Consider the following 24,654-nt stretch of genomic DNA (forward strand, 5'->3'; position numbering starts at 1 on the left):
AAGTCCTTTAAATTACTTTCACCCCTGGATAAAGCCCAGCACAATGTCCCATTCTTTCCCCATCTCGTACATGATTTCTCAGTTCTTCTCCAGGGGAGGAGCTGGCAATGGCGAAAGATGAAATAGCCTAGAGGGTGCTGGCAGGGTGGGAATATAGGAACCAAATGAATCCTAGGAACTGGCACCAGGCCATAAATGTGGGAGAGGGGAGCTAATGTCTAAGTTGCAGAGGGGTGTTGTGCCAGTTGTGAGCCCTCTTTCAAAGGAAATGCCCATTGTTCCTCAAGTTGCTGCAGTGTGTGTTTCTGCCTAGTGGAGAGCCATGGAGCCAGCAGATGTGGTGCTGACCACCTTGGAGCAGCTGGTTTTCCTTTGGAGTCATAAAATCAGAAGGAGCTGCCTTCATCTGCATTAACTTAGTGACATGGGCCATTGATATCAGATCCCAGCAAAAACCTCTGGTCTGGCTCTGCCCTCGCTCCATGCATAACACTGGTGCATGCTCTCATCTCTAGTCTCTTACAGCATTAGATGCCATGGTGTGAGCGATGTGCGTTCACTCGCTGCTTTCCATTAAATGTTCCTGCTCAGTTCTGGTGTGCAATCCTATCCCCCCACCTCAGTCTGCAGTCCCAGCATAAGCTGTCCCTGCTCTCCTTGCTGTATTAAACCCACCCCACACTGCAAGTGACACCAGCGCCTGTTCCATTCTAGGCCTCTATACCATATGCAATACACATTCCATTCTCAATTATACCAATGTGCGGTTTCACTCCCAGGCTCCTTGCTGTGTGCATCTTCGGGGCTGATTAGCTACAGTAATCTGCAGCTGTGGAGCAATATCTGCAACAGATTGGAAGGATTCAGAGACTAGTCTGTTTGCCTTCAGTGGGAAGAGCCTTCCAGTCTGAGTTATACCTGTTTTAAGAGAACAGGTTTTGGCCGCAACTGGTAGGTGATGTTCCCTTAATGAATGAGCCCATGTGATACAGGGTTGGAACAAAGGGGCTGGGAGCACAAAGAAACTTGGTTTCTAATCCCAGTGACACTGCTGACTGAGCATATGACTAAGCAAGTCACCAGATCTGTCATTGCCCTGTTCACCCATCAGGAAATTTACAGGCCGTTGGGAGAATCCCAGCTGGGGAAATCCTAAATGTTGAAAGTAAAGCTTCGTTCAAACTTCTATTCTTCTTTACAGTAAGTAAATAAACCATGTTTTGGAAAATACAAGCTGCCCTGCTATGCTGATGAGGCTGGGAGGGGCTGATGTGACACACTGGCTTTGTGCTGACTAGATTATTCCTCACTGTTTGACAGCTCCTTCTCCACAGACTGACTGACTGGGGATGCCATCGCGTCTGCCCTCCAGATGGCAGAGGGGAAACAGCTCTAATCTTTTTAATATAGAAAGATCAGAGGTGGCCAACCTGTGGCTCCAGAGAAGCTAATATGCATTTTTCAGAAGCTAATATGCAGCTCCTTGCACAGACACCAACAAAGGTGCCAACTTTCCAGTGTGCCGGGGGGGAGGAGGGTGGTGTGCTCACTGCTCAACCCCTGACTCTGCCACAGGCCCTGCCCCTACTTCACCCCTTCACCCCAAGGCCCCCACTCCTTCCTGACCCCTTCCCTGAGCCTGCCTCGCCCTCGCTCCTCCCCCTCCCCCCAGAGCCTCCTTCATGCCACAGGAGGCATGAGGAAGGAGGGGTAGGCTCTGATCAGCAGGGCTGCTGGCAGGCGGGGCGGGGGGGGTGAACTGATGAGGGGGCTGCTGATATATTAATGTGGCTCTTTGGCAACGTACACTGGTAAATTCTGGCTCCTTCTCAGGTGCAGGTTGGCCACCCCTGTGATAGATCCTTGTAAGCTGGTGTCAAATGCTCTGACACCAAATGTCTGTCCTGACTGGCTCTGGTCTTTACTCCACTGTGGAGGCAGCTACAGTTGCCCTGGGAGAGATTTCCCTGGTGTCAGCCAAAGAGGCTATATTTGGCTTGTAGGGGGCCTCTCTCCTGTTGTTCAAAAGGAAGATGGATAGAGAGGAAAGATGGTCTCTGGTTAAGGCACTGGATTGGGAGTTGAGATCTAAGTTAAATTCCCAGCTTTGCAAGTGACCTGCTCTGTGACCTTGGGCAAATCACTTCCCAGCTCTGTGCCACAGAGTTGTTTGTAAAATGGAGATATTTGCTTCCCCTCCCCCGTCTTGTCTGTTTAGATTGTAACAGTGGTAGGGGCTCTCTCCCACTGTGTCTGTACAGCACGTAGCACAATGGGGCGCTGAGCTCAGTTGGGGCCTCCAGGTGCTACTATAATACAAATAATAAGACGAGCCTGACAAGGATTCTGGTTTTTCCACTTCAGGAAACAAATACGCCTGGCCTGGAAAGGACCCCTAGGTAGAGGAAGGCTACACTCCCTATATCTACCACAGGTTGGCTACGTGCACCTGGAGGTTGTAAGAAGAGGAAGAGACCACCATGAAAAGACAGGAGACCCAAATCAGGAGCTCAGGGTGGCAGTAGTTTTTGCTTTCACTTTCCATTTATATGAAAGAGCACTCCAGGAAGAGGAAATATTTTGCAGCGTATACATTTTGCAACATGCTGCTGTCTCATCCCCCACACGCAGCCTTATTTATTCACCCCACCCATTCTGCTGGGCCCTTTTTCAGAAGGTGAGAGTCGAAGCCAAAAGAGGAGTGGATCATTTGCAAGTGCTTTGAGTTCCGCAGTGGCTCAGGTAAAGGGTTAGAGGGAGGTTTATAACAACATCACCGTGAAGGGACGGACGTGGGGGGGCAGGGGAGAGGTAAGGTCCTTTGTAGGGACTGATGTGTGGGGATGTGACATGATACAGTCGGAGTATGAGGCCATGATTGGTGAAGGCTCTTTTATGGCATGGGGCCTGTGTGCCCAAGATTGATTGGGGGGGGGGGGATTTTCAGTGAGGGCATGGATCTATCTCTCTTACAGCTACTGTAAGTGGGAAAGCCAAATATCTTGGGTTTTCTAGCCACTTTCCAGACAAAACAATTTCTCCAAACACCCTTAACTTACTAGGGGGATAACCATAGCAAGCACGAAAGGGGAACTGTGTGTTAATGGAAAGCTGTCTCTGTGACTTCTATCACACACACAATTTGTTTTGTTAACAGTTCTTGCAATGAATGTTGTGTGTGGTTGATGGGTTAAGTAAGTGCATCTCTAGGTCCCATGTACAGGAGAGGGCAGGCTTATTCCTTAAAGGGTGCTGCTTCACAGGCCCAAGTGAGACACCTTTCAAGGTAGGAGACCTCAAAGGGCTCCCTATCAGCATCACAGCAGGGGACTTCACACCTGCCACAAGAGCAGGAAAACTCCACTCTCCTTAACCCCCCTTTCCAGTGAGGAACGCCTCAAAATTGGGGGAGGGGGAGTGTTCCCTACACTCTCAACTTTATGGAAAAATCCTATGGAATGTAACAGGAATGAAACTAATACAGCTTTAGAGCAGGGATTTTCAACCTGCAGTTGCAGCCAACTTTGTCCTTCCATAGGGCTAGATGGGAGGGGGAGGTCCCCAGTATGGAAAAGTTTGAAAACCACTTTTCTGTAGAACTTTGTCTAAAACCGTATAGAATTTAATGAAGAATGATCTTCTTGCTATAGGTTTTTTGAATCATCCTATAGATTTCTATAAGGTTGTCCCAAAAAAAACCCTCCATGGATAAAATGTACTACTGTCTCTTACGTTCTCCATAAGGGTGAAGGATCATTTGGACAGGGGGAGATGGACACAAAGAGAGGAAAATGGCTATGGACTGTGAAGGTTGCCAACTCTGGAAATGGTGTATTTCTAAAGCCCCAGCAGCTGGAGTCATATGATTGGGGCAGGGCTTGAGTCCTTTTGTTGACACCTGTTTGGATCTACTTGCTTAGGAGCAGCAAAGGGGAGGCGGGATGTCACTATACTCTAGCTGGGACCTTTTGGCCGGTGGAGCAGTAAAAGGCTCCTTTCCTGCCTCCTACACCCCTCCCTCCCCCGTAGTGTCTTGTGGGAACGAAGGCAGAGTCAGTAGCATTGATCATAGAGGAAGGAGGGAGAAGGCTCAACACAGGGGGGCCAAGGTCCCGCCCCAGCTGGGTCTGAGCAGAGATCCAGCAGCTGCCGCCTCCCTGGCCATGTCCAAGACAGAAGTGCAGAGAGCCTTGCAGCCAAGGACCCACCCCCCCACAGGAAGTAAGAGACAAGGGTGCCCATGTCCCTCTCCAATGAGGAAGCGCCTGCTAGAGTCCATGTGCTGCGGGCTGGGATGGGAGGCCCTAGCACTTCCCTGAACCCTTGTCCCAGGCAGGGCATCCCCTGGGGCTTTCTACAGGGCTGCTGGGGGCTCCATAGTAACTCCCCCTCTGCTGAGATGTGCCAAGCCTGGGCCCCTGGAACCAGGACAGGCCACAGCCCAGAAAGCACAGGGGGAGGTATCTGCGGATCCTGAGCACACTGCTCTCTGTGCAAAGCCCTGGTGCTGCATGGTACCTCCTCCTGCAGGGGGCTTGGGGAAGTGCCAAGGCCTGCCCTCCCATTCCACAGCACTGACACTCTGGGACAGACTCCCCAGCCCAGGGCCTTCTATGTGGGCACTGGGGCCCAGGGCCACTCACGGTGTCTTGGGTGTGGCTTGGACTGTAGGTGGCAGCTGCTGGGCCTGGGGCCTAGCCCCCCTCCTTTGCCAGAAGTATGGGGGGAGCTCGAATGCCCTTCTAGCCTGGTCCAGCGCTAATCAGGTGAGAATGTTAGTTTCACTTCCTTTTTCTTTGAGGTGTCTAGTCGGTATGGTGGTAAAGAAAAGCTAGAAGCATGCAGTAAGTAAGTGCAGCCTAAAGGCTCAGAAACCAGCAAAGAAAAAAAAGCACCCCCTTATTATTCAAAACACTGGTGCTTGGTTTAAAAATCTCTTTATTTACAAGGCGAGGGGACCTTATTACTATTGAATGAATAGGGTTGATAATACTTAATTTTCAAGCCAAAATGTAATCTTGGTCACCAAGAAACTCCCCAGCTAGGATCAGAATGGGGACCCCTCTGTCGAGCAGCACCGAGCCTGGAACTGTGTCTGATTTCACCTCTCTCCCCGCCTTGCCCCTGCACGAAACGCTGCGGGGTTAGACAGAACCGAGGCAGCTCTGGCCTGCTGAAATATTTGCTGAGCGGTTCCTCTTTTGCTTAGCTGCGGGGACCTGAGCCTAGGGGGCCGAGCCTCCTGTTCGAGCCGCATGAGACAGCAGCCAGTTGCGTCAAGTGTTGGTGATTTCCCCCGGAGATAGCAGCAGGGGCCCCACTGCAAGCGGGAGGTGGCGTCCTCTTTGCTCACCTGTGCAAGGGGGGAAATTCCTGTGCACGGTTGAGTCGCGTCTTGCTGGCACAGTGCAGCCACCCACCAGCCTGCAGCGTTTTGAGACTGGCCGCCCTAGGAACGGCTCCCTTCCCCCCCCAGCGCACAGCCATGAACCTGGCTCCTCTTCTCCACTCCCTCAGCCCTTCCCTCCTCGCGGGGCAGCTCCGCTTGCTCTTGGCCCTTCGGCAGGGATCCCTTCCCCCTCCCAGCAGCATGTTAGTGGGCCTAGGCCTTTACCCAAGGGCTATGCCTGCCTGATGGCTCGATGCCACAGCGATGGGCTCCCTGGCAATCCCTGCTAGCAGCTCTGCGCTGTCTCCCCCACGGGCACACGATGCAATTGTCCCTGGGTGGTAAAAAAATAAATAAATACACCCCCTCCGCCCCCCAGCACACACACCGGCTTGGGACTCTCCAGCGCTCCCCCATATTGCTCTGGGGCTTGGCCCTAATTTCCTCTCCCGGTGTCCCCTTTGGGAGCAGTTGCCAGGTCCCTTCCCCCAGCATCTCCCCGCAGGGCCCCCCCGCGCTGCGATCCAGCCCTGGGCTAGGTCCCGCCCCCCTCCCCCAGCGCCCGAGGGCCCGCGCGGCGCCGGAGCACAAAGCGGCCGCTGTCTCTTTAAGCGGTTTGGAGGGAGAGCGGAGGAAGCTCCCCCCACCCGGTGGCTGCCGAGCTCCGCAGGCCGGGCTGCGCGTTTGCCCGGGCCCCGCAGGCAGCGGCGCGCGGTGAGTATCCCCCGGGCGCCCCCGCTCCGCAGCCGGCCCCGGAGCTCCGCCTGCATCCCACCCCCGCCGCGGGAGCCGGGCCGGAGCCGGCCCCGGAGCCGCCGGGGCTCCCTCTGCGCGAGGGGCGGGGAAGCTCGCGGGGAATCCGGCTGGCGAGCGGCCGGCAGCGCCCCGGAGGCTGCAGTGGCCCGGGGCCCTGGAGCCGGGGTGGCGCCTGCCCGTGGCCGGGCTTCGCTCCTGAACCCCCCGCCACGGGGCAGGGCGGCCTGTGCGCTCGGCGGGGCGGGCTTGTGGGTCTCACGCTCCGGAGCGAGATGCCCAGAGGCTGTACGGGAAGGTGGGTTTCAAACCGATCTTCGCCCCCACCCTCCCCCCCCCATTCCCCTCTCTCGCCCCGGTGCCACCTGCCTCCAAACCAGGGCGGGGGCGCTAGTGATGACCAACGTGTCTTTATTCCTTTCCCGGTGTGCTGCCACCCCCAGCACCGAGAGCGCGGCAGCGAGCGCTTGTAACTCTGCGGGAGCTAGAGCGTGGGGCTGAGCCGTGGGTTACCGCCCGTCGGCTGTTTTTCCGAGACGAGTTCGAGCTCAGCCTCAGGTCACTGGCTTGATACAGCAGTGGCGGGGTGAGGTTCTGCGGAGGGCCCGTGTTAGGCAGGAGCTCAGACTGGGCGGTCAGCATAAGAGTTCCTCTGGCCTTAAAATGTACAAGCACCAGTGCCCCCAGCCTGTGAGAATCCTGCACTAGTAACAGTGCTGTGCTCCGCTTGTTGTAATGGCTAAGGCAGTGCCGGCCCCCACTCATACCCATGATGTGCCTGTGTCCCGAGTAGGTGGCACAAGGTATTTTTCAGGGGATGCATCCTGATGGCCGGGCACCTTGCTTTCAGGCTGGCGCAGTGGCCTGTTTCACAAACAGCAATGTTAATGCGAGTTAGTCAATTTTAAAAAAAAGAGTGGGCTCATGGCCAGGGCCGGATTAATGCAAGGGCTTTAGGGGCTGCAGCCCAGGGCCTCGGGCTAAGGCCCCCCCCCCGGCAAAAATAAATCCATAATTCTATACAATTCAGTGTCAAATTCATAATTCTATACAATCGCAATCAACTGGTCGATCCTGGAGCCTCTGCCACTCGATCGTGATCTCTGGGCCGCTAAAAGTCCAGTGGCATAGCAGGGCTCAGGCAGGCTGCCTGCATGCTGTGGCCCCACGCTGCTCTTGGAAACAGCTGGCTGCTGGCACATCTCTGGCCAGATTGCCCCTCTCCTGTTCAGCCTTGCCGGGAGTGTCTCTGCAAGGCCCTTTCTGCTGCCCTGGTGAGTGTTATACAGTGCTTCCCATAGTCTGCCTTCTGGTGTCCTCTGGGTAGGATGACCAGATGTCCCGATTTTATAGGAACAGTCCCGATTTTTGGGTCTTTTTCTTATATAGGCTCCTATTACCCCTCACCCCCTGTCCCGATTTTTCACACTTGCTGTCTGGTCACCCTATCTCTGGGTAGGATCCTTGTGGAGAGAAGAGGAAGAGATTAACCCTGTAGCAAAACTAGGAAACTCCTGCCAGGTTGTTGCTTGACTGCTTCCGCCAAAGCTCCCATTTCTGGATTTCCATGGCCATGGTTGCATTCAAGTTCACATCAGAGGAATCCAGGAATGTCACCTCCAATAAAAGAGTGAAAATCAGACAGTCTGCAGGCTTGGAGCTTATGCTGGCTCTTACTGGGTTTCCCTATACCAGGAGTTAAATGATTGCATAGTGCCATCCCCATCACCATATTCAATCAGCACACTCCTCTTTCCCCTCAGGGCCTGGCTTGCCCTGGTCAATTGTTGTAAATTCAGCTGTTCCTTTACTCACCAGGAGCAGCATGCAGACCCGTATGCTGCAATGATAATGTTAAATAATACATTTTGGTGTGTCTGGATGGGGTTTGGAGAGGAGAGATGCTTGGTGTGGTGGAGGGTGACAGCAGGGCAGTGGGAGCAAGAGGGAGTTGAGTGAGCAAGCACTCTTCCAGAGAAGGGCTTTTTAGAGTGTGCAAGGAGTATATGTAACTGTTCTTACATGAGCTGACAGTGGGTTTTGAACCTGGGATGGTCAAAGTACAAGAACCTACAGCTTGATCTTTAGGATGAGGTGCTCTACATAGTGGTTGTAGCAGACTCTTCTGTAACCTCTGTAGAGCCGATCAAAATGGTTTTTAACAGAAAATGACTACTTTTGACAAGTTTTTGCAAATGTTTCTGTTTCCTGCAGTCGATATTTCAAAAATTTCATCTGCCAGTTTTTCATCCAAAATAAAGGGGGGGGGCAAGGGGGACTTTCAATGGAAATGACAAAAAGTGTTTTTGTTTTTTGTTGAGTTATTTTTTATGGGAAAAGAAATAATATACTGTCCAGCTCTCTACTGCTTAGGTGAAGGAACTGCTGGTGGGGCGGGGAGCACAAAGATCTACACCGGGCCAGCCTGGGTTAAACAAATAGAGGGGGAATGGATTTTATAAAAAGATGCATCCATAATAACCAAGTACCTACGTGACCTTTTCTAACCCATTGTCTGCACAGCCTCCTATTTCCCCCACCTGTTGCCTGTAACTGTCGCTTGCTCCATCGTGTCTACTGTTATTATTAATCATATTTATTACGCCTAGGGACCAACCCAGAATGGGGCTCCGTTGTGCTAGGTGCTGTGCAGACACAGTTTGCATCATCAGATTGCAGGCTCTTTAGGGCAGGTTTTATGTTGTCATGTGGCATGCACGGTTTCCCACACACTGGGCTCTACTCTGAGATTAAAAGCACACACATAGTTACTACTTAGGTGTGGCTTGTACTGAAAAGTGACTATATAAAAATGGCACCTTCTCACTCCACTGATCCTGTCTGTGGATATAAATCTGTTGTATTTAGAAATCAAAAATGATTTTTTTTTTTCCTGCTTTTTACTTGAGTTAGCCCAGCTGGAGCCAGCACCACTGAGAGGGTGAATTTGTTTCTATTCCTCCTTGTGCATCATCAGGACAATTGTTCCAAACAATTTGGCAAGCCCACTGAAGGCAACTGGGGCTGCACAGGTGTCATCAAGCCTTCAGAAACGCTGTTACTGGCAATGAGGCCTATCGTGCATAGGAATAGGGTTGCATCCATTTAAACAGTGTGTGAGCTCACTAGTGTTTCTCACCATGTTCTGTGTTAGTAGCCTTCAGAAATAGTCATGCAGCAGCATGTATGTAGCTAGGCCTGGCATGTGTGTGTCTTTTTAATAAGCATGGTTATTTGAGACCCAACTGTGCCCATGTTGTTTCCTCATATTGTTTACTTTTATGTAAACAGATGATAGTGCATAAGAAAATGAACCCAGCTTGATTCTTGCATCTCGGCATGAGTTTGAAGGGCTGGCAGTTCAAATAAGTTTTGTTTTTTAAGAGAGTGAGCACTTTTGATCTGGAATCAGCAAGAGACAGAGCCAGGGACCACACAGTACTATTTTTAGAGTCCTTTCATGTACAGAATGGCACTTTAAACCCACAGAATTGTGTGTGACACTGTGAGTGCGTGGTGCTATCCTGTAGTGCAGTGGTGGGCAACCCGTGGGCCACATGCGGCCCATCAGGATAATCTGTTGGCAGGCCACAAGACAGTTTGTTTACATTGACCATCCTTAGGCACAGCCACCTGCAGCTCCCAGTGGCCGCAGTTCGCCGTTTCTGGCCAATGGGAGCCGCGGCCAGCACGTCCCTGAAGCCCGCGCCACTTCCCGCAGCTCCCATTGGCCGGGAACGGTGAACTGCGGCCACTGGGAGCTGCGGACGTGCCTGCGGACGGTCAATGTAAACAAACTGTCTCGCAGCCTGCCAGCAGATTACCCTGATGGGCCGCAGGTTGCCCACTACTGCTGTAGTGCGTGCCTGTGAGGAACAGGAACAGCGTAACCATTAGCACTTTGTATATGCAGTCAACCCAAGCATTGCTCTAGTCTATGCATAATAGCAGGTCACATGTGTGAGATCATGAAACAACATGGAAACATCAGGAATCAACATCAGGAAACAACATGGGCTCTGTAGGAATGTTCTGAGAGATTCCTACTCTCCCCACTTTGCTGTCAGAGTGAGCTAACCCACAGCGGGGAGTCAGCTTGATGGGTAACCTCCTTTTCTCAAGTGAATTATGAACTGACTGCAAATGAGCTGTTTTTTCATTTCCATTTAATAGGTGTTTCCTCAGACAAGGATCTGAAATTGCTGGCAAATCCAGTACTTGGTGATTTCTTTGCATAGCACCTTCCACTTATTATCTCAATGGAGTGTGCATTAATTGTCTGATTGGCTGTAAGGGATTTGGGGCAAGGACAGTCTTGACCTTTGAGTCTTGCACAGAGCCAAGCACATATTAATATTGCTAAGAAGGAAGCTATCCTCAGAGCTTGACCTGAACTGCAAAATTCACACTGAAGTTTGAACGTCCTTAAGTTTGGGGAAGTTCAGCTCTAGAGTTTTGATTTGGATTTGATTCCAGCTGTAAGTTCTTATTTTATTCATAAGCATGAGCAAGAGAAGACAAAGGAAACTGGAGGTCCTCTGCTTAGCAGGGAAGGAGAGCTAATAAAGGACAACATCAAGAAGGCTGAGGTATTTAATGCCTATTTTGCTTCAGTCTTCACTAAAAAGGTAAATTGTGACCAGATACTTAAGACATTTAACAGCAAGGGGGAAGGAATGCAAGTCAGAATAGGGAAAGAGCAAGTAAAAGAATATTTAGATAAGTTAGATGTATTCAAGTCATCAGGGTCTGATGAAATGCATTCTAGGGCACTTAAGGAATAAGCTGAAGCAATCTTGGAATTGTTAGCAATTATTTTTTGAGGACTCATGGAGGACATGTGAGGTCCCAGAGGACTAGAGAAGGGCAAATACAGTACCTGTCTTTAAAAATTCTGGGTGTTACACTTTAAGAAAGATGTGGACAAATTGGAGAGAGTCCAGAGGAGAGCAACAACAATGATAAAAAGTTTAGTAAACCTGACCTATGAGGAAAAGGTTTAAAAAATGGGCATGTTTAGTCTTGACTGAGGAGGGGCCTGATGTGTCTTCAACTGCGTTAAGAGCTGTTATAAAGAGGATGGTGATCCGTTCTCTGTGTCCACTGGAGGTAGGACAAGAAGTAATGGGCTTAATCTGCAGCAAGTGAGATTTAGGTTAGATATTAGGACAAAATTTCTAACTATGAGGGTAGTGAAGTACTGGAATAGACTTGCAAGGGTGGTTGTGGAATCCCCATCATTGGAGGTTTCTAAGAACAGGTTAGACAAATACCTGTCAGGGATGGTCTAGGTTTACTTGGTCCTGCTGCAGCACAGGGGGCTGAGCCAGATGACCTCTCAAGGTCCATTGCAGCCCTGCAATTCTATGATTCTATGTATTTGCTTCAGAGTGCAGAGAGACCGTCACTGCCCCAAACGTTTTTCAGTTGCGGTTTGGACAAAGAACATGACGTGAGAGAGAGGTTACCGGAGGGAGGGATTTAAAGATAAATCCTCTCTTGAAAGGATTATACAATAAATGTATAGTAGGATTTTTTTGTCTGAAAATGATGTTTCTTCGGGGTGGAGTTGGGGAAGTGCTGCTGCTTGCGGCAAATTGTGATATGGGATGCTGCTGTTCTCACTGGTGCCTTTCCTACTCCAAGGGCAGTGTGTAAACATGGTTTAGCATTGTACCCTTCTCCAGGCCTTGCTGAGCTTGCCTAAGTTGTTTCCTCCACCCTTCCTGGGGCGCTCGCTGAACAGCACAGCAAAATTTTTACAATGCTGTGTGTGAACTCCCCTCTTTGCCCCACTTTCTGGGGCTCCTCCGAGTGTCTCCCTCTCTCTTCTTGGATTAGTCTGTGGCACCTTGAACTAATAAGAGCGTAGGCCTTTGGCACCTGTGTGAAGCTGTTCCTGAGCCCAGTGGTAAGAGCTGCCTTGGACAATGAGTCCTGTTCTAGACTCAGCTAGAGTCCTGTTCTAGACGCAGCTACCTGGTCTCTCCAATTCCTCTCCCTAGGCCTGATCCAACTCAAACTGAAGTAAATGGAGAGGCCCTTGGAGTACAATGGGCCCTGTATCCAGCCCTGTGTGAACAGGAGGAAGAGGCTACAGGTATCAGTAACACACCAAAATGTTTCCACTCTCACTAAAATCAGGCCACTCTCATGGTTTTAAGTCATTTTTTCCTGTAAGACTCCCTGCTTCCCTTCACCCCAGAATCTACAATCAAAGCCTTTACTCAGCATCAGGTGAGATGCTAATGGGTGTCTGATTCTGTGGATGCATAAGTGGCTGCAAGCGTCACCTTGTGCCGTATTTCCGACCCCTGGAACAAGCAGAACTATAGACGGTTTCTGACACTGCCCACGCTACAGTTCTTCGAGTGTTTGCTCATGTGTATTCCACAGTAGGTGTTCATGCTCGCCATGTGCACCGGTGCCGGAAGTTTTTCCCTTAGCAGTACCCGTAGGGGGAGCGCTGCTGCGACCCCTGGAGTGGCGCCTTTTTAGCGTGCTATAAGGGGAACCGTGCACTCCCCTCACCCTCAGTTCCTTCTTGCCGCCAGTGAGGGTACATCGGAACTACTTGCTCCAGCTTCACTTCGCTGCAGCTCATCCCAGAACTCGTCATTCGTTGTTAGTGGTACCTGTGTGTGTTAGTTCAACAAGTTTCAGTTCAGTTAGTTAGTGTTCGGGCCAGGGCATGGCCCGTGCCCCAGGGTTTAAATCGTGTGACTCTTGCAGGCGTTGGATGCCCAGAAGTGACCTGCCCACCGATTGTCTCCGCTGCTTGGGTCAATCCCACATTAGCGACCGCTGTAAGATCTGCAGGTCCTTCAAACCTAGAACCAACAAGGAAAGAGTCATTAGACTTCGGGCCCTTCTCATGGAGTCAGCACTGGCCCCAACCCCGGTGCGCCGAGCGGATTCGGCACCGGGCACCTCGTCTTCGGTACGCAGTGATCCCCTGGCACCTTCCGGTGGCCGGCACTGCTCACCATCTCAGAAACAGAGAAAGGCCCTGTCTTCTCAGCGGTGTCAAGAGAAAGCAAGGGGAGAGGCTAGACCCAAATTGGGCAGCCCCAGTTCCCCCCTGGGCTCCAGAGCTCCGACTCATGTTGAGTGGAGCAGCCCGGTTGCGTCGACTCAGGTCTCTCTGGATGTCCGGAGGCCCTGCAGGCGACCTGAGACATTATGACTCTGCAAGTACCCGGGGCATCACCGGCGCCCAGGCCCCACTCTAGAGGCAAGCCGCCACTGGGCTCTAGGCAGTTGACCCCGACCCTGACCCGATGCAGATCCCGGTTAGGGGACTGCTCTTTGTCCCGCTCAGCGTCCTGTCAGGGCACAGTCTCCAGCCTCCGCTTTCATCACCCACTAGGTAGTCTGGTTGGGTACCGTTGGATCGGAGTTCCAGGCACTGCTCCACACTGAGCAGAGAGTATCAACAGGACAGGGACAGGCACAGGCGCCGTACGCGCTCCTCTTCTCGTTGGAGCTACTGTAGCGGCTCCCGACGCGGGCTCCGTCGCCGTTCGCACTCCAGCTCTCTCTCCTCGAGGCACCGTGCCCACGACTCCCGGTGGGGATCACCAGCTCCGCGTCGTCACGGATCTAGGCGTCACAGTGTCTCGAAGTAGTGGCTCGAGGCAGCACCGTTCCTCGATGTTGGAGTCCCGATCCCGTGGCAGACGTCGTTCTCTGCACCATCAATCGTACCGCTCCCATGGTACTGATAGGTCGTTGGTAACCTTGACCCACCCGCGGCCCCCTATGTCCCAGCCCAGCCAACCCGACCAGCTGGTGCTGCTGGTTCTGCAGTACGGTCAGTGGCAAGGGCCCCCATGGCAGGGACAGTGGTGCAAGCAGACCCCCTGACCTCCCCCATGCATGCCCACCCAGGGGCTCGTTCGATAGCGGGGATGTCGGAGGCTCCCTCCACCTCACTATCCAGGCCTCCAAGGGATAAGGACTCTAGAAGGCTGGACTCGTTTGGTAGGAAGCTTTATTAGTCATCCAGTTTCCAGCTCCAGGTGGCCAACCACCAAGCCCTCCTTAGCCGTTATGAGTTTAACTTGTGGGGGTCACTGCCCAAATTCAGACCCTCCCTTCCGGGGCGTGAAAGGAAGGAATTTAAGGCACTCGTGGAGGAGGGTGCTGCTGCCATAAAGGCTGCTCTGCAGGCAGCGTCGGATGCAGGTGACACGGCTGCTCGGTCCATGGCCTCGGCGGTGTCCATGCGCAGAGCGTCGTGGCTACTGCTGTCCAGGCTCTCCACGGAGGCGCAGTCTGTGATGCAGGATCTTCCCTTCAATGGCAGGGACCTGTTCGCGGAACAAACAGACGTGAAACTTCATGGCATGAAGGACTCGTGTACTACCCTGCAAACCCTCAGGCTTTATGTCCTGCCTGCCAAGGACAAGCCTAAGCTGCAGGCTCCCGCCCCGGCTCCCCAGCCAAGATATGAGCCCGCCTATAAGAGATCCAAGACCCAAAAGAGGCAACCTCAGAGGCAGTCTCGCTCTGCCCCGCAGCCTGGGCCCTCGAGGGGCAAGCAGCAGGGCAAGAGGCGTTTTTGACTGGTTGCAGGAGGGTACCTCCTGAGAGGACCCTACTACCAATAAAGTTTGCCTTCAGCAACCGCTTGTGTGCCTTCCTTGTGGAATGGTCCCGAATAACATCGGACCGTTGGGTCCTCAACACCGTTTTCCAGGGCTACATGCTACAGTTTGTCTCATCCCTGCCCTCTCACTCCTCTCCCTGGGACGGCGGGGGGGACCCGTCACATGTATCCCTGCTAGAGCAGGAAGTGGGTCGGCTCCTCAGCTTGGGAGCTGTGGAGAAAGTTCCAAGGGAGTTCTGGGGGAAAGGGTTTTACTCCCATTACTTCCTTATCCCGAAGGCGAAAGGGGGGCTCAGGCCTATCCTGGATTTGCGACACCTCAGTTGGTTCATGGCCAAATGCCGGTTCCGCATGGTCTCTCTGGCATGTATCATACCCTCTCTGGACCCTGGTGACTGGTATGCAGCCCTGGACCTTCAGGATGCATACTTCCATATCCATATATTCGAGGGGCACAGACATTTCCTTCGTTTCTTGGTGGGACAGGACCACTACCAGTTTACGATCCTCCCATTTGGTCTGTCCACCGCGCCAAGGGTATTCACAAAGTGTATGGCAGTCGTGGCGGCCTACCTCAGACGCTGAGGGGTCCAGATATTTCCCTACCTCAACGACTGGCTGCTGAAGGGCAGCTCGCGGTCTTCGGTACGGGACCATGCGGAGCTGCTTTTGGCTACGTGTGCCGACCTAGGCCTCCTAGTAAACGAGGCCAAGTCGACATTGGTTCCAATGCAGCGCATAGAATTCATAGGCGCTCTCCTGGATGCCGCCTAGGCCACAGCCTCGCTTCCCCTGGGCAGGTTCCAGACCCTGAAGGGGCTCATAGCCTCAGTCGTGGAGTTCCCCATGATCAGGGCCAGAGCATGCCTGCAGCTCCTGGGCCACATGGTGGCATGCACGTACGTGGTCCACCACGCCAGACTTTGGATGAGGCCCCTCCAACTCTGGCTGGCCTCAGAGTTCTCCCAGGCCTGGGACAGGCTGGACAAAGTCCTCACAGTACCGGTGCCGGTGATCACTTCGCTAAAATGGTGGTCCTGCCCCGTCAATATGCTCCAGGGGATTCTCTTCTGGGACCTGAACCCCTCGCTCGACCTAGGGAACTCACAGACCCAAGGGATGTGGTCGGCCTCGGAGTTGTCCCTTCACATAAATGTCAGGGAACTCAGGGCAATACGCTTAGCCTGTGTGGCATTCAGCTCACAATTGCGCGGCAAGGTGGTCAGAGTACTCACGGACAACACCGCTGCGATGTTTTATATCAACAGGCGGGGCGAGGTCCTCGGCCCTCTGCCAGGAAGCCCTCAGGCTCTGGGAGTTTTGTATAGCCCACGACATCTCCCTGAAGGCTTTCCACCTGCCAGGCGTCAACAACACACAGGCCAATTGCTTGAGCAGGGTTTTCTCCTCCCAACACGAGTGGAGCAACCACTCTGAGGTCGCTTACCAGCTCTTCCAAGCATGGGGTACTCCCCAAGTAGACCTGTTTGTGACCTGACACAACCAGCGTTGCCACCAGTTCTGTTCCAGAGGAGGGTGGGGAGGAACACAATCTCAGATGCCTTCCTCCTGCCATGGTCGGGTCAATTCCTCTATGCCTCTCCCCTTTTCCCCCTCATCGGCAAGGTCTTGGAGAAAGTGAAAATGGACAAGGCATGCGTCGTCCTGATCGCACCAGCTTGGTCCCGGCAGCATTGGTACGGGACCCTCCTGAGCTTGCTGGTGGCTCCTCCGTGGCCGTTGCCATTCCGCCCGGACCTACTCTCCCAGGACCAGGGCTGCCTCCTCCACCCCAATCTGGACACCCTCCATTTGACACTGTGGCTGCTCAGTGGCTAGATGCAGAGAAGAGAAGGTGTTCGGAAGGGGTCAGGAGTGTTCTCCTAGAAAGTAGGAAGCCATCCACGAGCCTACCCGGCGAAGTGGTCCAGGTTCTCCAGGTGGGTGGGCAGGCGGGGTACTTCCCCAGGGTCTGCCCCGCTCCAACTTATCCTTGAGTACCTCCTTCACCTTAGAACTCAGGGTCTGGCACCTTCCTCCGTCAGGTTGCACCTGGCAGCTATATCAGCGTTCTATCCGCCGGTCCAGGGCTGCTCGGTTTTCTCCCATGCCATGAACAGGCTAGACCGGTCCTTTCTGTTTGCTAGAACCCCGTTCCTCAGTAGTATCTAAACTTGGTGTTGTTCTGCCTCACGGTGCCCCCGTTTGAGCCCCTGACCACATGCTCCTGCTCTCACCTTTCATAGAAGGTAGCCTTCCTCATGGCTATCACATCAGTCCAGTGGGTTTCAGAGTTCAGGGCCCTGACCTGCGACCCCCCCCCCCACACCCATGGTCTTTCACAAGGACAAGATTCAGCTCCGCCCACACCCTGCATTCCTCCCTAAGGTGGTCTCCGCCTTCCACGTGAGCCAGGACATCTTCCTGCCTGTCCTCTGCACCAAACCTCATGCCTCTAACAAGGAATGCTGTCTCCATATGCTCGATGTGCACAGGGCACTGCCTTTTTATCTGGACTGGACTAAGCCGTTCCGCAGGTCTTCGCAACTATTTGTTGCTTCAGCTGAGCGCATGAAGGGTCAACAGATCTCCACCCAGAGGCTTTTCTGGTGGATTATATCGTGCATCCACTAACGCTACGACCTAGCAGGGGTTCCCTCACCACCTATCATGAAGGTGCACTCGACAAGGGCTCAGGCCTTGTCTGCTGCTTTGTGGCCCATGTCTCTATCCAGGACATCTGTCGAGCCACTACCTGGTCCTCAGTTCACACGTTCACCTCGCACTACGCAATTGTCTCCCACGCCAGGGAAGACGCTGGTTTCGGTGGAGCTGCGCTTCAGCCAGGGAATCTGTGAACTCCTACCCACTTCCATCAGACATAGCTTGCAATCACCTACTGTGGAATACACGAGCAAGCACTCGAAGAGAAAGGACAGTTACCTGTTCCGTAAATGGCGTTCTTCAAGACATGTTGCTTATGTCTATTCCACATCCCGCCCTCCTTCCCCTCTGTCGGAGTTGGTCCGGCAAGAAGGAACCGAGGGTGGGGGGAGCGCAGGGCTCCCCTTATAGCGCGCTATAGAGGTACCACTCCAGGGGTCACAGCAGCGCTCCCCCTACGGGTACTGCTAAGGGAAAAACTTCTGGCACCGGTGAACGTGGCGAGCACGCGCAGCTACTATGGAATAGACATGAGCAACATATCTCAAAGAACGCCAGTTATGGAACAAGTAACTGTCCTTTGCCTAGGGCACTCACCCTCACTGTACCTGGACTGCCCGTGTAGCACAACCCAATGGGTTGCCCAGTCTAGTGTCACATCTGCTTGGTCTCTAATTTTTAAGGGGGGAAATCTTCCCCTGAGATCTTGGAGTGAAGGTTTTGGGGAGATGCATTGTACTACTCTGACAACAAATTCCTCTGGGCTCTGTAGTCGCTAATCTAGTGCTTCCCAGCTGAGCTGAAGCAAGTCCACGTAGGACAGCTGATCACAGAGCTTTGGGGTTTCACATCCATTTTCTGGGCCCTACAGTGCTCAGAAGCTGTTTGCATTTCCTGACGCTGACAAGTTGAATCTGAAAGTGAAATGCCATCTGGGTCTTTTGTGTACAGTCATGTTTCCTCCCTAGTGAACCTGGACTTTGGATTACCATGTCATTCTCTGTCTCTTAGTTGAAGGAGTGGGGGAGCTGCTTCCCCTGAGTCTGTAGCAATGTCAGCTGGAATATAGGCAGGGGGAACTAGTGTGTGTTATGTTACGGAACTGTATGAAGATCTGCCTGTTGCCACAGCCATAATAGATGGAGATTCTAGGAAGCTGCTCCTCAAAAACCCAACCAAGTAATCCCCTGCATCAGACAGCAAACCTCCTGGATCAGGTTCTTTGGAAACCAGAGATTCCCCGTTTGTAAATTCTTGACTAAAGGAGTTTGAAAGTGATATCTTTCTCCCCCGTACTCCCCGAGAAGACATAAGTCAAGAGAGACAGCTAAATAGTCAAGACTGTCAAAAGTCACTAGTGATTTTGGATGGCTCAATTTTTGGGTGCCCAACTTGAAGCACTTTAAAGAGGCCTGATTTCCAGGAAGTGCTGAGCACCCACCCTCTGAAAATCAGGGCCCTTTATGGAGTGTCAAGTCATGCTCTCAAAATTATTAATCACTCTTGATAATTTTGGCCTTTGAATTTATTGGTATCCATTTGTTAAACTTTTTTTTTGGGGGGGGGGGCGGGGATTGTTGCAAAACAGGACTGCAAGGCACTGGATTATTCTACCGCACAGTACATTCAGGTTAAACATAGGGCCACTCTTTCTTTTTCCATGTATGGAACATCTTGTTGACTTGTCCATACTAATACATTATTTCCTACCTGAGGGAAGTGGGTGTGTTAGCTCTTAGGAGGTTTATAATTATACTGCGTTTGTATTTGGGAAAAGTCCAATGGAAACATTTAAAATGAAAGCTCATGTTTCAGAAAAGCTGCCAAATGTGGCAATGACTGGTCTGAAAACATGAACACAGCGTCCGGTGTGACTTCTGTGAAGTCTAGTCTCTGTGTTCATGCCTCAAACCCCTCTGCTTGTTCAGTCTGTGGTGAATGATTCTGACTCTAGAAAGGCAGACAGGTCCAGCTTGAATAATTCTGCTGACCAACTGGCTGGAGTTTGGTTCTCTTGATAGGGAATTACTACATACTCTGAACTGTAGAGAAGCTGACCAGGCCTCTGTGAGCTTAATTGCAGTAGGCTGCTCTGCTCATATCCCCCTAAAAACATTCTCTCTCCTAACATAGGAGCTTTGGATTATCCAGATTGTTTCAGCATTCAGATGTTCACATTATGAGCGAAGCATACCAGGTTTTTCCTGTAGCTGTTCCTTTAGAAAGCATTCCAGATATCTCTAGTATTTCTGTATGGATCTGGGCCAGATATTCTTTCCCAGATATACTATGATCTGATGGTAACCTAAGCCGGAGGGCATGGCTGCTAGGAATGGTGGAATGTTGGCCTAGCTCTTCTGGCAAAATCTCCCTTCTGGTTCTGATAAGTGTCCTGGGGGCTGTAAGTCACCAGAGTTAGGCAAGGAGGACCTTAGCTTCACACTTTCTCCGGGTCTGGTGGTCTCTTGCTCAGTGACTGTGGACAAGTGATGATATGGAATAGAATCCCTCACACCTTTCCAGCCCAGAACTTCCAAGAGACCCTTGGTGACAACAGATAACTGTTCTGGGTAAATGTGCAAGAGAACCCATAGCTGTCAAGACTAAAATAGAGTGTGTGCCTGGAGTTAAAGCAGGCTTGAGAGAGAGAGGATTTGTCAAAACTTTTTTTTTTTTCTTTCAAATATGGGATGGTCTCCCAAATGGCCCAGTGACTAAAGCATATCACGGGGGTTTAGGAGACTTGGGTTCTGTTCCCAGCTAAGTCACCTGCTATGACCTCAAGTCGCTTGCTGTACTTTTTGGTGCCTCAGTTTACCCATCTATAAAATGAGGATAATGATGCCTAGCCATCTTTTGAAACTCTGAGGTGTGTATATGAAAAATGTAGTATTTAGTGGCCTGAATTTCAAAGGTTGTGGGTAACTGTAGCTACCTTTTTGAAGTGAATGGGAGCTGGGGTGCTCAATATCACTATGTTTCAAGCCAATAACTGTAATATTATCCAGACTGCAGTAGTCCATTGAAACAATGTGGAACTCATTGTCTAGGGATGTGAAGGCCAAAACTATAACAGGGTTCAAAAAAGAACGAGATAAGTTCATGGAGGATAGGTCCATCAATTGTTGTTAGCCAAGATGATCAGGGATGCAACCCCCTGCTCTGTGTCACTCTACCTTCTGGTTGCCAGAAGCGGTGAATGGGCGATGGGATGGATCACTCAGCGATTGTCTGTTCTGTTCATTTCTTCGGAAACCCCTGGCATTGGCCACTGTCAGAAGACAGGATACTGGGTAGATGGACCTTTGGTCTGACCCAGTATGGCTGCTTTTATGTTCTTAATGTTGCAAAGCAGCACAGGTGCAAATGCACAGAATAATTGCCTCTGCCCACACTCCACCTATCTTTTACGTCCTGGCTTCTAGGCTGCGGGTGGCCTGTCTCTGTTCCTTCCTCTTTCCCTCCCTTTCCTTAAGCTGGGATCAAATCCTTTTCTTTGGGATCATTAGCCCTAGACGGGTGCTTGACAAAGTGTGATGGCCTTGTAGGCACTATTATTAGTTTGCCTATGTGTTCTTTTATCAGTGGCAGGCTCAGAAAGGGGGGGACCACATAAACACCAGTGTCACTCCATTTATTAAAATAACTGCCTCAATATTGTAGTGCTTCATTAAACCACCAGCTGCATCTGTGAGACTTAAATAAAAGATATATGCACCTCTACTGTGATCTAGGGCCCTGAATAGGACTATTCTTTAATTCCGCTCCCGCTATTATGGCTGCAGGTCGTATGGGACCTGTGGGATCCCAGACCCACTGCAGGCTCTACAGAGTCCCACTCAGGGCTCTACCTTGATCCTTTCTCCCTGAAAAGTCTGAGTTGCCCCGGCTGCAAAGGATGCTGCTCTTTCCACATTCAAAAGGAGCCCTGTGAAGTGAATGTAAGCAAAATATCATACTTGAGCCAAGATTTGAAAAAAGGGTACCTAAAATTAGGCACATACATCCACATTTAGGCATCTAGAAGAGGAATTTTCAAAAATGCCAAAGTGACTTAGGAGCTTGTGGTCTTTACATAAATTTGAATTTTCTTGTGGGGGTGGGGAATAAGTCTGATATTTTGCTCCTGATTATTTTGGGCCATTGTAGCACCTCTTGAACATGGGACAGGGACTGCTTCTGACAGCCAAAGCAGCATGGCACTCCAGTGCCTTGGTGACGTGAGTCCTCTTGGGATGGATGGCATTGAGTTTGCTGATGTTGGCATGCATGTGTGTATATATCAGGAGTAGTCCCTGATGTTAGTTAGAAGTCCCTGGAATAAAGAACCTGTTAGCTCTACAATGTTGTTGCTCACTCCAAATTCGGGCATATAACACTTTTGGCAATGAAGATGGCTATGCTCCCACTTACTTTTCTCCTCTCCTCCACAATCTGTCTTGCCCTGATGGCTGAGCCTATGGTAGTGGTTATGTAAACCACTTTTCGTATGTTTGAAGATTGTTTCTGGGTCCAGTGAGGAGGGCTCCAGAGAGATGGAGTCTGTTCTTGGCTTTGCCGCTGACCTTCTAGGTGACTTTGGGCAAGTCACTTCCCGTGTTTCCCCCATTTATTAAATGGGGGTGATACTTCCCTTTCTCCCTAAAGCACTTTGAGTGCTAGATAAGAGCTAAGTTTCATTCTTGTTAAAGATGGCGACATCCCTGTTGCCAGGCAGCAAGCTCAGCTGTGACCCTGACTGGCAATGGAAGACCAACGTACATTTCATGCACTTACCCTAAGTCATCAGGAAGGGGATGTCTACACTACGAAATTAGGTCGAATTTATAGAAGTCAGTTTTTTAGAAATCGTTTTTATATAGTCGATTGTGTGTGTCCCCACACAAAATGCTTTAAGTGCATTAACTCGGCAGAGTGCTTCCACAGTACCGAGGCTAGCGTCGACTTCTGGAGTGTTGCACTGTGGGTAGCTATCCCACAGTTCCCGCAGTCTCTGCCACCCATTGGAATTCTGGGTTGAGATCCCAATGCAAAAAACATTGTCGCGGGTGGTTCTGGGTACATGTTGTCAGGCCCTCCCTCCCTCCATGAAAGCAACGGCAGACGTTTCGTGCCTTTTTTCCTGAGTTACGTGTGCAGATGCCATACCATGGCAAGCATGGAGCCCGCTCAGATCACTTTGGCAATTAGGAGCACATTAAACACCATGCGCATTATCCAGCAGTATATGCAGCACCAGAACCTGGCAAAGTGAAACCGGGAGAATAGGCGACGTCACCGCGGTGACGAGAGTGATGAGGACATGGACACAGACTTCTCTCAAAGCACGGGCCCTGGCAATGTGGGCATCATGGTACTAATGGGACAGGTTCATGCAGTGGAACGCTGATTCTGGGCCTGGGAAACAAGCACAGACCACATAGTGTTGCAGGTCTGGGACGATTCCCAGTGACTGCGAAACTTTTGCATGCGTAAGGCCACTTTCATGGAACTTTGTGACTTGCTTTCCCCTGCCCTGAAGCGCATGAATACCAAAATGAGAGCAGCCCTCACACTTGAGAAGCGAGTGGCAATAGCCCTGTGGAAGCTTGCAACGCAAGACCGCTACCGGTCAGTCGGGAAACAATTTGGAGTGGGCAAATCTACTGTGGGGGCTGCTGTGATGCAAGTAGACAATGCAATCAAAGATCTGCTGATATCAAGGGTAGTGACCCTGGGAAATGCGCAGGTCATAGTGGATGGCTTTGCTGCAGTGGGATTCCCTAACTGTGGTGGGGCCATAGACGGAACCCATATCCCTATCTTGGCACCGGAGCACCAAGCCGGCGAGTGCATAAACCGCAAGGGGTACTTTTCAATAGTGCTGCAAGCACTGGTGGATCACAAGGGATGTTTCACCAACATCAGCGTGGGATGGCAGGGAAAGGTAAATGACGTTCGCATCTTTAGGAACTCTGGTCTGTTTCAAAAGCTGCAGAAAGGGACTTTATTCCCAGACCAGAAAATAACCGTTGGGGATGTTGAAATGCCTGTAGTTATCCTTGGGGACCAAGCCTACCCCTTAATGCCATGGCTCATGAAGCCGTACACAGGCAGCCTGGACAGTAGTCAGGAGCTGTTCAATTACAGGCCGAGCAAATGCAGAATGGTGGTAGAATGTGCATTTGGACGTTTAAAAGTGCACTGGCACAGTTTACTGACTCGGTTAGACCTCAGCGAAACCAATATTCCCATTGTTACTACTGCTTGCTGTGTGCTTCACAATATCTGTGAGAGTAAGGGGGAGACGTTTATGGCGGGGTGGGAGGTTGAGGCAAATCGCCTGGCCACTGGTTACGCGCCGCGAGACACCAGGGTGGTTAGAAGAGCACAGAAGGGTGTGGTGCGCATCAGAGAAGCTTTGAAAACCAGTTGACTGGCCAGGCTACGGTGTGAAAGTTCTGTTTGTTTCTCCTTGATGAAACCCGCCACTCCTTGGTTCACTCTACTTCCCTGTAAGCTAACCACCCTCCTCCTCGCCCTTCAATCACCGCTTGCAGAGGCAATAAAGTTATTGTTGCTCCACATTCATGCATTCTTTATTCATTCATCACACAAATAGGGGGATAACTGCCAAGGTAGCCCAGGAGGGGTGGTGGAGGAGAGAAGGACAAGGCCACACAGCACTTTAAAAGTTTAAAACTTTAAAACTTTATTGAATGCCAGCCTTCTGTTGCTTGTGCAATCCTCTGGGGTAGAGTGGCTGGGTGGCCAGAGGCCCCCCCACCGCGTTCTTGGGCGTCTGGGAGAGGAGGCTATGGAACTTGGGGAGGAGGGCGGTTTGTTACACAGGGGCTGTAGCGGCAGTCTGTGCTCCAGCTGCCTTTCCTGCAGCATATTAGTTTGATCCTCCAGCAGCCTCAGCATTGAATCCTGCCTCCTCTCATCACGCTGCTGCCACCTTTCAGCTTCAGCCCTGTCTTCAGCCCACCACTTACTCTCTTCAGCCCGCCACCACTCCTCCCAGTCATTTTGTGGTTTCCTGCACTCTGACATTGTCTGCCTCCACGCATTCGTCTGTGCTCTGTCAGTGTGGGAGGACAGCATGAGCTCAGAGAACATTTCATCGCGAGTGCATTTTTTTCGCCTTCTAATCTTCATTAGCCTCTGGGAAGGAGAAGATCCCGTGATGCTTGAAACACATGCAGCTGGTGGAGGAAAAGAAAGGGACAGTGGTATTTAAAAAGTCACATTTTAT

At 51.4% G+C, this 24,654-nt stretch overlaps 2 protein-coding genes across 3 annotated transcripts in view; one reads left to right on the plus strand and one right to left on the minus strand.

Annotated features, from left to right (window-relative positions):
- The first annotated feature begins 2,712 nt into the window (after positions 1–2,712).
- Positions 2,713–24,654, plus strand: part of BID (BH3 interacting domain death agonist) — a 39,451-nt gene continuing 17,509 nt past the window's right edge. The window contains exon 1 of the mRNA XM_077827149.1: positions 2,713–2,742. The gene's annotated coding sequence lies outside the window, so the exon portion shown is untranslated. The remainder of the gene's footprint in view (positions 2,743–24,654) is intronic.
- Positions 14,156–24,654, minus strand: part of BCL2L13 (BCL2 like 13) — a 112,531-nt gene continuing 102,032 nt past the window's right edge. Inside the window, exon 8 of one of the 2 annotated variants that reach the window (XM_077827117.1) lies at positions 14,156–14,454. In XM_077827117.1, the coding sequence (XP_077683243.1) occupies positions 14,386–14,454 (69 nt within the window). In that variant the 3' untranslated portion in view covers positions 14,156–14,385. Of the gene's footprint in view, positions 14,455–24,128; positions 24,605–24,654 lie in introns of those variants that run through there. The other variant, XM_077827126.1, reaches the window with a different exon arrangement.

This window comes from Eretmochelys imbricata, chromosome 1 (assembly GCF_965152235.1).
Source record: "Eretmochelys imbricata isolate rEreImb1 chromosome 1, rEreImb1.hap1, whole genome shotgun sequence".
Lineage (NCBI taxonomy): Eukaryota > Metazoa > Chordata > Testudines > Cheloniidae > Eretmochelys > Eretmochelys imbricata.